Raw genomic sequence first — 14786 nt, 5'->3', positions numbered from 1 at the left:
TGGAATATCAGCTTGCACAAGCTCCCACCCTTTCCTGGCTGGAACCAGGAGAATATACATACATTTAATAGGCAGTTTACATTCCATGTATTTGCCTACTTGGAGCAAAGTCCTTTTTGCAGGTGGGCAGTTAATATGAGCTGTGTGATGTCTATTCAACACCATTAATTTTTTTCTGGAGGAAGTCTTATGCTTCAAAGAAGAGTGTGCAGAGGACAGTGAACTACCAGGTAAAATGTCTGCTTCTACCCTTGGTCCTATAACAGTTTATCATTCACTGTAAAATAAGCACACAGGGACAAGAATTAGTATGAAAAGGAAATTTCTTCTTACCTGTAAGCTTCATCTAAGGACATATCCATTCTCTTCATGATATAGGCAATAGCAATTGTGGCAGAGCGAGATATCCCAGCTAAACAGTGCACTAACACATGGCCATTTGATGCTTTTGCTTTTTCTACATAGCAAAGAAATTGGCAAGAGTCAAAGTCGGCAGCATTTTACCATGATGAAAAGTTTGCAAAGAAAGCAATGTTATTTAAAATTATTCAAAACTTCCAAATTAACTGCTAATTACAAATCTCATGGAAGCTTTTAACAAAAAAATCACTTCTTTTCTCCAGCACTGTACAGGACTAAGTATAGAGAAAGCATAACACACACAGCAAACATACCACAGTTACAGTATACCTCAATTTAATGTGCACATAAACCACCCTATTTAGATGTCTGGGAAAGGTAATTGTTTCTAATTTTATATACAAGTAACAAGCAAACATTCATGATGGAACAATTTGGCCAGTTCAAATTTGGCTAGCTCACTTCTCACAGGTCAGGACAGAAGCTGTATGTCCAAATTTCTAATTCACTCTCTGCAGACATATATTGGGATTCTACCAGGCTGCCTGAAAGCAGAGTTGTGCTCTTAAGTGTTTTTGTTCTGTCATGCTGGAACATGCAGTGGCAGAATGTTACTTTGCTGTGTTATTTTGCTTCTGTGCTTATAGAGCGATGCTGATCATGTACACAGATCCCGAGGGTATTTTCATACCACCCAGAAAGCATTCAGGGCTTCTCCAACCATAACAGCAAGGCAGACACACAGAGGAATCAAAAAACTGAGAGAGAGAAAGAATTTAAATTTTCTTCTCACCTATAAAATCGACTGATTTATCCAACCAAGGCAAAATTTTCTCACAAAAGCTGTCATTCACAGGCACTCTGAGGAAATGGGATTCTGGAATAAAATCAGGCTTCGGACAAGTATTGCTGGCATTCAGTACGTAGCCAATATCGTTCTGCTGCATCAGCTCCTAGGAGAAAGATTAAGCCTAGAGAAGTCAAAAGGTACCTTTGGCACATTACAAAGCTAAAAAACAAACTGAAATTTGTGTTGGAATTCCTTTAGCTGTATAAGGGACATTCTTTTGAGAAAAAGATAACTCCTCAGCTTTTAATTCTTTTGACAACTTTTAAGGAGACATCCAGTGCGTGCAAATAACATTTGGACTGCAAATCCCATAAAAACAAAGTTTACAAAGAACAGAAATAATAGTAGAATACCTTCTGCTACTTTGAAGCATCACTTCCAAGAGAATGAATTTTTTGCTATTTTGGTTTAAATTCTCACTGTGCAAGCTGACAACAAACACTTCCCATGTGCTGACTTGAATATGTGTTTTCCCAATCAGATATCTGAGGTTGCCCTATCACAGGTATTGGTGAGAAATATGAAATGAAATGGATGCCTTTTGTAGTCTCCTCTCAGGTCTCAGGGGCTTTCTTTTTTCTAAGGGAATGTGAAAATTCCAATATGTCACTGATTTCCCCCTCCCCATTCCTGCACATCTCCCCGGCTGAACAAGCAAGCTCCCTTCAGCCCTGCCCGCCCTTCACAGCTGATGCTGTTGCACCTTCCTTACATACTGACATGTTTAAAAGCAGGAGTGCTGTAAGGGAATAGGGGAATATTTGGAATTATCCAGAGAGGAAAGGTACTGGGAATGGGTTTCTTGGTGCAGGGGACTAGCTTGACTCCTGGTATCTTACATGTGCAAGGGATACCCCCGATGCCCAGCATCCCTCCCTCACTGTCCTGGGCTACACAACTTTCCCCTTCCAGCATCCCAAGCTCTTCAGCATCAACTTCTGTGAAATGATTATTTGTTTCAGATCACTAAGTTGAAATACTGACTCCAAACCAGCTCACTCCCTGTTGTCACTGCTTGAAGATGAGGAAGGATCAACTGGAATAGCCAGTACAAAAGTACATGGAGGGTCATGAACATTCTCATGTATAAAGAAGGGAGGTGATGAACAAATGGACTGCCATGGTGCATTTTTGTTCAGAATACAGCTAAGGGGCAGGGGGAGGGGGGAATGAATTTAAAAGAATGGAAAACCTTATTATTTCTTTTAAAACATAAACGCTGGTGAGCTGCACAGTCCAGCCATCACAATTCCACAGTTATGCAAGGTTTTTGATGTGGAATTGATTATTCAAATGGGAACAAAAGATGCCAAGTCCGAGATCTACAAGCCAAAAAACCACCCCAAAATATTAGTGCTTGTCTTTCAGCCTAAGGCTAAAGAAAGAAGTTATACTTCCTTCTATTCTAAAGTATCAATCATTCCCTGTGCAACCTGCTCCAGTATAATAACTATAACAGTGCCTTAATTGTAAGGCACCCAAGAGGAAGAAGTGAATTATGATGGGAGGAAGATCCAGAAATCCTAATACTAACAACTTTGTGAAAAGAAGGTAAATGCTCTTTTGTAAGCTTATTTACATTTTATAACTTGTTTAATCTGAAAATTAATAGCACCCTAAAATGCTATTTTGTTCCAGGAAATAAAATCCAGGTCTGGAAGAAAAGAATAGTTATGTAAGCAGGAAAGCAGAAAGTTTTACAGTTTAAATGCTGGTAAAAACCTTGAGGTGTAAGTAGGAGGCTTGTTCTGGCCCATAACCACAATACAGATTTTTTTTTTCTATTATACTAACTTTCAGAAAGGACACTATCACTGCCGTCGAGGTTAGAATTTAGTCTCCCTCTCTTTCACAAAGAGCAATGAATATCAGTACCCTCTTGCAATGCCACAGAGATAACCACAATGTATCACACTGAGACCCAAAACTGAAACAAACTTTTCTCTTAAAACTTTTATGAGGTTTTTAGTATTGCAACACTGCAAAAAATATTATGAATATTTTCAGACTTAAACATTTAGAAAGAAATCTGTAAAAAATATAAAAAGTCTCCTAAATCTTTCCTGAATTAATCAATAGTTCTGCTGAAGGACACAAACGAAGCATTTCTGTTTGCATATCTTTGCCAAATAAACCATTATTAGCAGAGGTATTAATGGCAAGAAGCTGTAGTATTTTAAAAGATCATGAAGACAGTCCTGCAACAAGAGAAGCATTCCCCTAGCCATTCACTCTGAGATAAGCTTATAAAGCTCCTAAAAAGGTAGGCTCATCTTGATAAAATATCAAAATCTTTAAATCATCAGGTCAAATTAGTAATGCAGATTAAGAGTTCTTTTTGCTGATATTTTTGAGACAATTTAATTTTAGAAAAATCAGTATGTCTGGTGACATAACTCACAGATAGCATCTGAAGGCAAAAATAATGTCAGTGTGTACAACTACATCTTAATAGTTTTGGAAATCTTACTAGAATTTTTCAGCAATTTTTTTTTTTTTTTAATCTGGACCTGAATAGAAAACAGCTATTTTAATCTTAACAGAAAGCTGGCTTCTTGTCCCAAGTACCTCCCACAAGGCCATTAAAACAGGGCATGCAAACTTAACCACTTCCCAGCTCCTTGAGTGTCTTCTTAACGAAGACAGAACTTTGCTATTTACCCCTATTTTTTTGTTTCTGGCCCTCCACTTTTGAATGTTCTTTACTTCCCAGCTTTCTTACCAGGTATTTCTGGGCAACCAATGTAGTAAGAGTCATCCTTCTTGCTCTCCCCAATATCCTTGTATAGGATACAGGCTTCCCCAGAAGCAAAGCATGTTGAAGGAAGAGCAGCAGAGATCCATTATTTGTGTTCCTAATGTGCCAATGTCCAGCTACCACTTCTAGTTAAATCAAGAAAGTGATTAAATCCAGGAAACTGGGAGTTGCCAACACTTGGGAAAACATCACGTGGACTCTACAAGGTAGAAATTGTAATTTGTTTCCACAGCTTATTAATATTTTCCAATATTAAAGATGGAAGCCATTTTGCATTTTCCAGAGGCAACCATGTACACTGAAGAGATGGGATAAACCACCGACACTAAAGTCTACTTCAGTGCAGTGAACAAGTGACCTGCCCAGAACAAAGCATTTCCCGTGTTTGTTCAAAGAGGAAAAAGATACAAAAAATAAGTAGATCTGAAATCATAAGATGTGTATTTGTCCTAAAAATGAATAAGAAATCTAAGAGGTATTTTAGTTGCCAATGGAAAAACTTCCAAAAGACTGACTGTCAAGGATGACACCAGGCAGTAAGAACTTTCTGAACTTTCTGTAGGTGGTATGCTGTCATTTTTGTCATTCTCCACACCAAATGGGAAACACAGTAGTCTTTGATTTTCATTCCCAAGAGTATGTGAAGACGTACCAATCCAACCAACTCCTGGGGCTCTTACATTAATTTTAAAGTATCTGCAGCTGCAGGACTTCCTTCAACACACACGGAAATTATCAAGACTGTAGATTAATGGACAAGAGAGCCACCCCCAGGGCTGAGCTGTAGCCAGCTCTGCCACACTCAGGGCTCACCAGCAGTAGTTGAGGTTTTTAGCCTCCTCCAGCCCTATAATGGAAGTTCTGACCACTGCTACCACCTGGATTCCATTCCTGGAGAGGCACACATACCATGCCTGTGCCCAGCGCTTATTCATATGCACCAATTTACTGCAAGGAACAGCCTCTTTCAACCCCCTGGGATTATGCACCATTTAGGAGTCACACCACGGGAGTTCCAGTCACATCCCAAACAAAGTAACACATCCCTGGCCCCGGAAGAGAACAAGTTGTTCCCTCCCTCCCCACCCTGTCTTAGAATAGCACCTGCCCTTGGCACACTGGAACAGACAGCATAAAAGCATCTTTCTAATACCCTACCATTGAAAGCAAAGAATTTTTTTTTTCCTTTTAATTACTTAGTTCCTGCTGTCTTTTGTCTGGGGGCCACAAATTACTCAGGAATAGTAATAAGCTGCTTTGACATCCATCATAAGTGAATCAAGTTTGAGTTGCTGATTCACTACCTGGCAATAAAGACAAGGAAGATTTTAAAGGACAAAGTAGATGCAATGACTGCTGACTATCCTCCGTTTCTGTCCTCACTATTAAAGCACAATTACCTTCTACATGATTACTTGGGTTTCAAAAATGCCCTTAAAATAAGTAAAAATAGCCTATTAATGGCCAGACTGGAATGGAATGAAAGTAGAAGAAAACAGTAAAAAATACAATGGTCAAAGTACATGAATGTGATCCAGTTACAGGACTATGTAGGATAGTTCCTGGCTTAAGCTTTGTACATGGATACAAAACCATACACAAAAGCCTTGCACATAATTAAGGCAATGTGGTAGGGTGAAGCACCCCTTCCCTCTCCCCTATCCATGTATTTAATGCCAGCTTATGAAGGCTGTTGGAGATTGAATAGGACTGTCAGATAATATGGGAGGCAAGAGGGCACATGCAGCAGAAGTAATAAAAATTCCTTTGTGAAGGGACCCAAGATTCAGACTGGAAGCAATATGAGTTGATCTCCTCATGGAAGCAAATATCTGTGGAATATAGACCTACTGCAATTTGAGACAAGCTCTTTTAAACATCTAATAGTCCCACATCCTACAAGTGATATATTTGATGACTTTGCTGACCATTTTAAATACACAAAAATATTCTGGGCTATACTTTAGGAGCAAAAATTACTAAATGTACATGTACTTAAAAACAGTAGAAGTTTCTTAGTGCAGTGCTACCATAAAAGCTCATTTTAAACAACCCCACTGATTGTCCAGGTCTGAACATTTCAGTCGATGTACAAAGATTTGTTTGCAGTAGTCCCTTATTACACAATTCATGGTATTTAAATGCTATTTTTTTCTAGCACTTGAAGGAAATACTAAAAAACAGACAATCTTCCTTTGTCCTACTGTAACCAATAAATTTAATTGTGTTAACATCCAAGACCTGCCAAAACAAACCAGTCAGAGCTGTACACAGGAAAGTACACCTGCTGTAATGGCAGATATGATAGTTTGCTGTTGGTTGATAGGTTACTGAGGAAAGTACCATATCATCTTCTCTGAGATGAAGGAGGAAGAAGACCAGGTTTCATATTACATGGCATGTAGATTAATTACATGGCCCGGTGGATCATCAGTTCTCACACAGCTTTCCATGGCTTATGCAGGCAGCTATTACCTGCACCTGCTTCGGCTGTTTCATAGCTATAAGGATGAAGCATGACAGAAGCATGGATAAAGATACATGGAGCTCATATACTCATCCAAGTAAACCCTGTGACACCCAGAATACTCACCTTGTTGAGGACATCTCGTTGACACCCAAGATAGAGATGAGGCAGTATTCTAGTTGGGCCAATGTTGGACACGGGTAGGCAAGGTTGAGAAATGCAAGTAGGGATGAGTGTGGATTTTCCTTCACAGAGACCAGGAAAAGAGCTGGAGAACTCAGCAAATCCACCTGTGAGAGGAAGCATATGTATTCAGTGGTGGTGTAGGCATTGGTGCCCGTACCAGTTCTCAGAAAGCACCATTTGTTGTAGGAGATGGGGAGGCACTGAGGGGCAGCAGAAAAGCCCTAAAGAGAAACTGTAACTGTGCCTCTTCCAGACGTACCATGACTGTGGAACCATTCAGTAGCAGACAAGGTGTTGCTACATATTCCCACTCTGCCAAGAATTTCTCTCTACCTCCATTCCTTAGAAGTTTTTGATGCCTCCTCCCATTCTTAACAATGTGGAAATGAGACTTCGATAAACAGCCACAGCACCCACCATACCCAAAGCATGCACATCTTTTTGTCTCCACCCCAGCAAGCTGTTTTTCTAAACACTTCCTTCTTCTGTATTAGGTTTATACTGAGAGTTCATTATGAAAAAGTAATGTTTACTCAATTTAGTGAAAGCGTCAATATGCATTTATTAATGTTAGCTTTTAAAATCCTGCATCACTGTTTTGTGTGCCGCTCCTCATTCATCCTCCGTCTTTCATTCAGCACACTGGAAGAAGTTTCAGCTTTCAAAGCCACACCAAGACTTCTCCACCTCAAGTGGGGGACGTGAAGCAGAGAGGGGACTACAGGGGGAAGACTTCACCAAGCCATGGACTCCCCCAGCAGACCACCAGAAGTCTCTACTCCCTTTAATGCTTGCTGGTTCTTTATCTGCACCGGTTGATAGGCCCTACCTGTAATATGGCTCCAAACATTTTCATTACCATTTCCCACCACTGCATTAAACCACTCAGGAAAACCAGGGTGGAATGACTGATAAAACATTTAAATCCACCTAAAATCCTAGTGGCCACCAAAAATGCTCCTTGGCTGTTTCACCATCAGCATGACACAGCTGCTATGAAGCATGAAGGGAATAAAACATGAAGCTGAGACTCAAGCTCCATTTCTTTTTCTTGCTTGGCTAGTTCCTGGCTTCCACCCCATTCACAAGGGCTGCATCACATATCTGTGCTACCAGCTGTCATCAAACTGGTCTTACCCACAGTTATAAAAAAAACCCAATGAAACCTTCAGCAAAGAACTTACACTTTGACACATTTTCACAAAAGCTAGCTGGCTTTTACCAAGCCTCACTAAAACTCAGGTTCAGCTCATTCTCATACTTCACCTTCATGAACTAGTATGAAGAAGAACCTAAGGCAGCTGCTTAAATCAGAATGTTACACACTTTTCTTGGCTGTTTTCACCATTTAACAGTCAGCCAGTAGGGGTGAAAGTTGCAAACCATAGTGAGAAACCCCAGCTACTTCCACACATTAGAGATGAGCAGAGTTTTAACTGCAGGAAAAGTAATTATAAGCTGTTCAGAATGAGGTACCTTTTTGTCATCAAGGAATTGGAAGTATTAATATGCTGAATCTGCCAAATGTTATGTTCACTATTAATACAGTTTGAAGACATGAATTAAAATTATTCAGGAATAAGATAACGTACTATTTTGTCAGGGCTTGCATTACCATTGCCTGTATTATATGCCTATTGTTTAGATTTTAAAATATGTATCATTAGTCAATACAGAAACATCAAGGTAATAGCCAAGTGTGTGCCCATTTTATCTAATAAACAAAAAAGCCAGCAATCAGATTTGAGAGCAAACAATTTATGAACACCAATTCCTGCTCACTCAAACAAACAAACAAACAAACAAATAAATAACTCATTTTGTTAGACAAGCTAAGGCACTGCCTATCACAGAGCCATAGCTCTAAACTAAAGGACCAAAGCTAGAGATACAGCAAAGGTCTGGCTCTGACATTTTCTATTCTATTACCTGGGATTCCACCTTCTTGCTTTACAACTTCCCTGTTCAGGCAGCACAGATCCTGCTTGTTCAATGTGTCCACTGAATGACAGGAACAGTTTGCAAAATAATTCTCTCGCATACTTTCTAAATTTTCTTCTGTACAGCACAATGTTTTCCCCTCCGTTACAGGAAGCATTCTTTGAATTTACAGGCAGTATACGCCTCTCAGATTAAATTTAAGCAGTTCTTTGACAGGGTGGGGAAGAAGGGGAAATCAACTATTGGCCTTTGGTTTCATTTGCTTATTCTTTATTTCTTGGGAACATTGTTGGCTGCTTTCTGGATCCTCTCACCCCCACAGCTGAAAATAGAGAAGTCCTTACAGAGAAGCTGCATAAGCAAGGATTTTACGTCTGTGCTTTCTTTGCAAAAGACTACATGGGAAGAGTTCAACAATAAAGGTTTCTTCCCAACTACCTACAGATTGGTCTCACTTCTGTGTGAAACCTGTGACAAGAGGCTAATGTGCAAAACACCTGAGATTCTGAGAGATGAAACCCATGCTCTGTCACCATAAGTGTAAGGAGCAATTTTTTATTTTATTTTTATTCCAGGGCTCTGTCAATGCAAATTCATGTGATTCAAGATTGGATTCTTCAACACTTCCTCTAGGGCATTCATCCTTTCAGTCATGTTTCTTCTTTTCTACTTATGATTCCCTAGGAACATGTTGCTTCAGTATCTTTACAACATGAATTATAATCACAAAGCTCTCAAATCAGTTAAGTTTGGCATTACATTACCTATCTTTACTGTGCTCACAAGTGAACCGTCCTTTCCTTTGAATATATCTTAGCCTTCTGTAGTGAACCGATTTGAAAAAGCATGAAATTGTTTCAAATATTAAGCTATCTTCCCTGCCATCTTCTATGACCAGGTTTTCAAAAAGGAAGTAGTTTTTTAATAAATCTGGCTTTCATTTACGGCACTCCCAATAGGAAAAATACATTCTAGGTCAGCGTATGTGGAAGAATTGCTTTAAAAAGCCACAAGCAAACAAAACCTGCACCAACAAAACACACTTGTATATGCATCCTGCTAAACTACCAATCTCTTTAAGTGCAACAAACATAGTATCAGGGGTCTGGAGCAACAGCATCCACATGTATGACCACTGAACTGTCATGGCATTATGAGACTAATTTCTGTTCTAAGGAACTGCACACATCACTGTTTGCTTGCACTAACTTACGAAATATATCTATTTTTAAAAATATATAGGGAGATGTATTTAAAAAATATGTGTAGAGAAAAGGTATTTATTTTTAATGTCTCTTTTTTCCTAACACAGATTATGGCTCCCATGAGTCCCCAAAGCTCAAGTCTACACACAGTCTACATGAGGAGCCTCTTACAAGAAAGGTGCTCTAAGCACTCAGACTACCTGTACACTTCTGCTCTAAATGAAGCAGACTGTCTTCAAAGTAAACCTTGAACACTTGGAAAATTAATTTAGTCTACAGTGGGAATGCAGAACAGAAAGCTGAGCCTTAAAAAAAAGATGTGATGGGTTTTGTTTCAAATTCCATGATTTGAGAATAACATTTGCAACAAGGCAAATTTTTTCTTTAAATCTCCTTGCCTACCTCAGTTGCAATAGGGCCATTGGCAGCATTGTGCAGTTTGTTTTAATTATAGAAAATACACTTTACTTCTCAAGCCAGTTTCTAAATAACACCCTTTCTCCCACCACTACTCCAGCCTCATGTGAGTAATAATCAATTGCAAGAGCATGTTGAAATTATGGGGGAGGTGGGAATAAATCTACAGATCAGTAACAGAGCTACTGGGTTAACAGAGTTTCACTGAATTATTTGATAAATGTAACTGGGCCCTGAAAATAGATGACTGACAAATACCTCCAAAATACTCTCTCTTAAACAGCTATGAACCATACAAGTTTTCTGTAACCTGGATGGTAAGCTGAGCTGAAACAGCTCCCTTGACGTGCAACAGGATGTTTCTACAAAACCACGCCAGGGTGCCAAAAGCTGTCAATGGTTTTTCTGTGACAGACAACCCAACACCTCCCAGTTTACAGCAAAGCCTGAGTTTCTTGCTTACCAAGCCTCCACATCTATTAGCAGAAATTTGGCAAGATCCAGTTAACGACTTGATTGCCCTGTTGCTATGGTTCTGCAAAGTGGGGACTATAGACTTTCCTTTGATCAAGACTCCACCACTTCCCTAACTACAATTGTGATTACTAAGGTATGATCTTCAAGGGAATCCTGGTATCAGAAGCTTCAGTTCCCTTCTCAGCCAACTCAGAAAACAAATCAGGGACAAACTCAGAAGGGATGAAAATGTTGCAGCAAAATTCCACAGTAAAAGTTGTTCTTTCTTACAGATTCACCTCGTACAAAAAGAACTCCCAATTAACTCTGCCAGACACGGGAAGAGACAAGGGAAAGACTATGGGATCAGGTGGCAACAAATGATAGAGAAATATTATTGATTTGGGATGAGTTTCCTTTAAATGAGCAAATGTAATTCATCCAGATCCTTTTGGCTACTTAGTTTAAGTACCACTAAACACAAATCCTAAATTAATACAGAGGAGTAACTACTGAGAAGCACAAGGTTATACATCAGCTCATTTCAGTTCTGTTCTGTGGAAACAGCCCAGGAACATTCCACAGTGCTGATGGTCACCATGCTGCAGTTGCAGCTCTGTAAACCACTATGGAGGTTTGCAAAGGAAAGGTCAGTTAAGCCCTAAGGTCTTGATTTGAACACCTAGTACAAAGTTGTGAAGTGCAGGTAATTTCATTGGTTTTATCCAATACTTAATAAAATCTTTCTAGTTGAACAACACCATAACAGGACAGGTGGGTGTTTCTTATGTTCATTCCATGTTATACTGATTTCTCCTCCTCCTACCTGTCTTTATATTTCCTTCAACGGGATGTCAAACCATTCAGAGATGTGACCAAAATTAGACAAGGCAAATTTGCAGGAAACATATTAATTACTGATTTGGTCTGGGGAAGAGCAAAAAAGTTAAGCAGAAACACCAATTACTAAAAAATCAGTTTTCAAAATGTTCTTCACTGTTCATTGTTCTTCATTCACATCAACACACATCCCTTCCTCATACAGTCCCAGGTTATGCAGCTTTGACTTTAGGATATCATAGCTGGTCCAGCAAAATTTCATCTGTCATTGAGCACATTGAAACCTCCAGCTACCCTGCACGCTTTGCCCATTCACCAGCCCAGCACCCCTTTTGCTCTCCTGCCCCCCCACCTCTCCCAAACACCCTTCTTTTCTGCAGGGTTCTGGAGAGAGTGGAGAATGCCACCTTCTCCTCCTACCAGCTTTCAAAGTTCACCTTGAGCAGCTCACTAATGCTTACATGACACAGTACAGTAACCAGGCTGTTAGCTGGCTGTAATTACGGATGGTTCTGTTAGCCAAACAGCCCTGCTTCAGTGACATCACCCATTCACCCTCAGTTTTCAGTCTTTCCTGCATGCATGTTGAACAGAGCACAGATGTTCCCCCATACATCCATCTATGTCTCAGTTTTCATGTATTTCTAACATATAGGGGGGGGAAAAAACCCCAATCAATCAATCAATCAATCAATCAATCAATCAGGAGGCAATCCTTATCTCTCTTTATAGTTGCTCAGTAAATTACTGTTGAAACAGCCAATTCTGTAATTCCTTTTTATCCTCACATCTTTCCAGAGATCCGAACCAGAAGTTTTATCTTAATCATCTAGAGATAGCTGCTCCTGCTAATCAGGCATGTGCATACTGACAAAGCACAAAGTAACAGAGACGTGGCTATACTTCAGAGATAAGGTGGATTAAGTTTGGGTGTGAAACTGAAAAGCAAAAGCTGAGGTGCCTGTAACTCTGCAGGGAAAGGGAAACACAGAAGTAGGGGACCTTAGCATTAGGTATAACTTGCTTTTTCTATAGAACTGTCCAAGTACGGAAACAACCCCTACAGAGATGAAAGCTCCATGCATATACAAATTCTAACAGTTAAAAACTTAAAAACAAGCTTACACTGCATTTGTTCTGTGAGGATTTCCTACTGTTTCTTTGTGAGTGCAGTCATGAAACCTAACTTGGAATTAAAGAAAGGTGTTGCCATGGGATTTAAGTGCTGAAAAAATCTCCAGAGCAGTTAATTAGGGGTGAGATAAGAAAGGGTTTATTTTGCCAAGGCTAAGATGTTACAAGACACGCGCGCCTGTGCCCGAGAGGTTACATTTTTATAATACCATCCATCCAATCCCAGATGTGTCCACCCTGTGGCCTTTACTCTGGACCGCCCCGGGTCCACCCCCTGAGAATTGAGTCCGGGGGCTTTTTGGGACCACCTATTCATCCCATCTTCACCATCATCAGAGCACAAAGGGTACATAATTACCTAATTCTTGACTGTATTCTGTGGTTTAAACCCTGATATGCTGTTCTGCCAACAATCTAGGCCTTCCCTTGACAAAAGACTAAACATTTCTACTGGTTTCAGGAGTAGGATTGATATAGGGAGCATAGAATGGGGTAAGAGGGTTAAGGAATGTGTAAACAAGGGTGCTAGAGAGAAAGGGATAAGGGACAAGGGACAAAGGAGGGAGGGTTGCTGCTTTTAAAATCTACTTATAAAGCTTATAAGGCTTACCAATATGAGAAAAATAAAAAACCATTAGGGGCTTAAGGCATCAAAGGTGAGAAAGCAGGTGTTCACATCACTTCATGTGTTGTCAGCTAAAGCTCGACAGAGAGCCCCAGCAAGTGCTCTTGCCATCCAGAGCCTGGCAGCACAGTCAAGACAGAGGGGAGAAAAGATTCAGCTGGAGAAGAGGTGGGTAATGTGGGTAATCAGGAGGAAGGTCTCTGCCATCTTGTCCAGCTAATAGAGACCAATTCTAAACACCAGAAGAGCAGCTTTCCACTTTCACACTATGCAAACATGTTTTTCAACCAAGTAATATGCAGAGCTGCAGAACCAAAGAATCCCACTTGCCACCACTGCCTATCTCACAGTAGATCCTTGGGAGTTATTGCATCCTGAGCTCCTAAAGGCCCTTTTTGTCCTGCTGGGGCCCATACAGCACTGCTGCTTGGTCACACCAGCAAACCCACTACCAGCTCAGCTTAACCCAAAACCACTTTTCAGGGAGAGACACTAATTTGAGGCTCTGTACTGTAGCAGTGCTCATTTCCATACTGCTTCCAAGAATTTCATTATTTTTTTCATTTAATTACTCCTTTTGTCAAACCTTACTGAAGCTGACCAACAAGCTTTTAAAACAACTTTTGTGGGTGACAACAGACAGACAGACTACATGGCAACTCCTAAGAGCTTGGCTTCCCTAAAACTTCCAGTTAAGAAAAGCCTATGAAGTGTTTAATACAACATCCCTGCACACCCAGCTGGCCCTGCAGCTTCATGTGCCTCATGCAGGATGCACAGAAAGATCTGTCTTATGCTCCTGATGGAGATGTAAGAGACAGGCAATGTGTCTGTTTTTTGCAGGTCATGGAGTCTGCTGGAAAAGATCACACACAATGTACACTGATAACAGAGCAAACTGGCATTTTTCTTAAGTGCCATTCAAATCAGATACTGCTCCTTTCTCCCCTGCTTTGGATTCTGACCATTCTGAAAAAGCTAAAGGGAGAAATTGGTTTTCTTCAATGAATTCTTGAAAACATACTAGAAGCTACTTCCTTCCTTTTTCCACATGACCTAAATGTCTGACAGAAAGTACATCAGTGTTAATTCAGCATCAAACACAATTACTTTAAAGCTGGGAGTGGAAAAGATCTAAGACCCAAGTGATAAACAAAGACTACATGCATGTACATGCATGTACAGCATTACAAGAAGGAGACATTGAAGCTTGAAGATTTAACATTCCACCTTTGTTAAATCCAGAATTTCCTTCTTCATTAAGGGCACTAATTATTCATAATTTTGTATAACCACATACAAATATTATATTGCTATCCCTTTTTAAAGGAATATTGCTATCTTTTTTTTTTCCGTTTAACTTTCCTTTTTAAGGGAAAAGAACAATTAAAAAAGCAGGAAATTTTGTGACTACCTCTAAAACATAACATTTAGGACTTATAATTTTAAGTAAACCTCACGAAATGTCTGTATTCACCAAAGGTATGCAGTGGAGTAACTCATGTTTAGCTTTTTGGGTTTTTTTCTCTTCTCCTAATAGCAATTTA

At 39.8% G+C, this 14786-nt stretch overlaps 1 protein-coding gene across 9 annotated transcripts in view; it reads right to left on the bottom strand.

Annotated features, from left to right (window-relative positions):
• DUSP16 (dual specificity phosphatase 16) overlaps window positions 1–14786 on the bottom strand; it is a 62470-nt gene that overhangs the window by 5574 nt on the left and 42110 nt on the right. For all 9 annotated transcript variants that reach the window (XM_064654249.1, XM_064654242.1, XM_064654244.1 and 6 more), the window contains 3 exons: window positions 6562–6725; window positions 1154–1313; window positions 334–457 (listed from right to left, as the gene is read on the bottom strand). In XM_064654249.1, the coding sequence (XP_064510319.1) occupies window positions 334–457; window positions 1154–1313; window positions 6562–6725 (448 nt within the window). The remainder of the gene's footprint in view (window positions 1–333; window positions 458–1153; window positions 1314–6561; window positions 6726–14786) is intronic.

Source organism: Pseudopipra pipra, chromosome 5, assembly GCF_036250125.1.
Source record: "Pseudopipra pipra isolate bDixPip1 chromosome 5, bDixPip1.hap1, whole genome shotgun sequence".
NCBI classification, from domain to species: domain Eukaryota; kingdom Metazoa; phylum Chordata; class Aves; order Passeriformes; family Pipridae; genus Pseudopipra; species Pseudopipra pipra.
The sequence above is the reverse complement of the archived record's forward strand: the minus strand, read 5'-3'. Positions and strand labels throughout refer to the sequence as shown.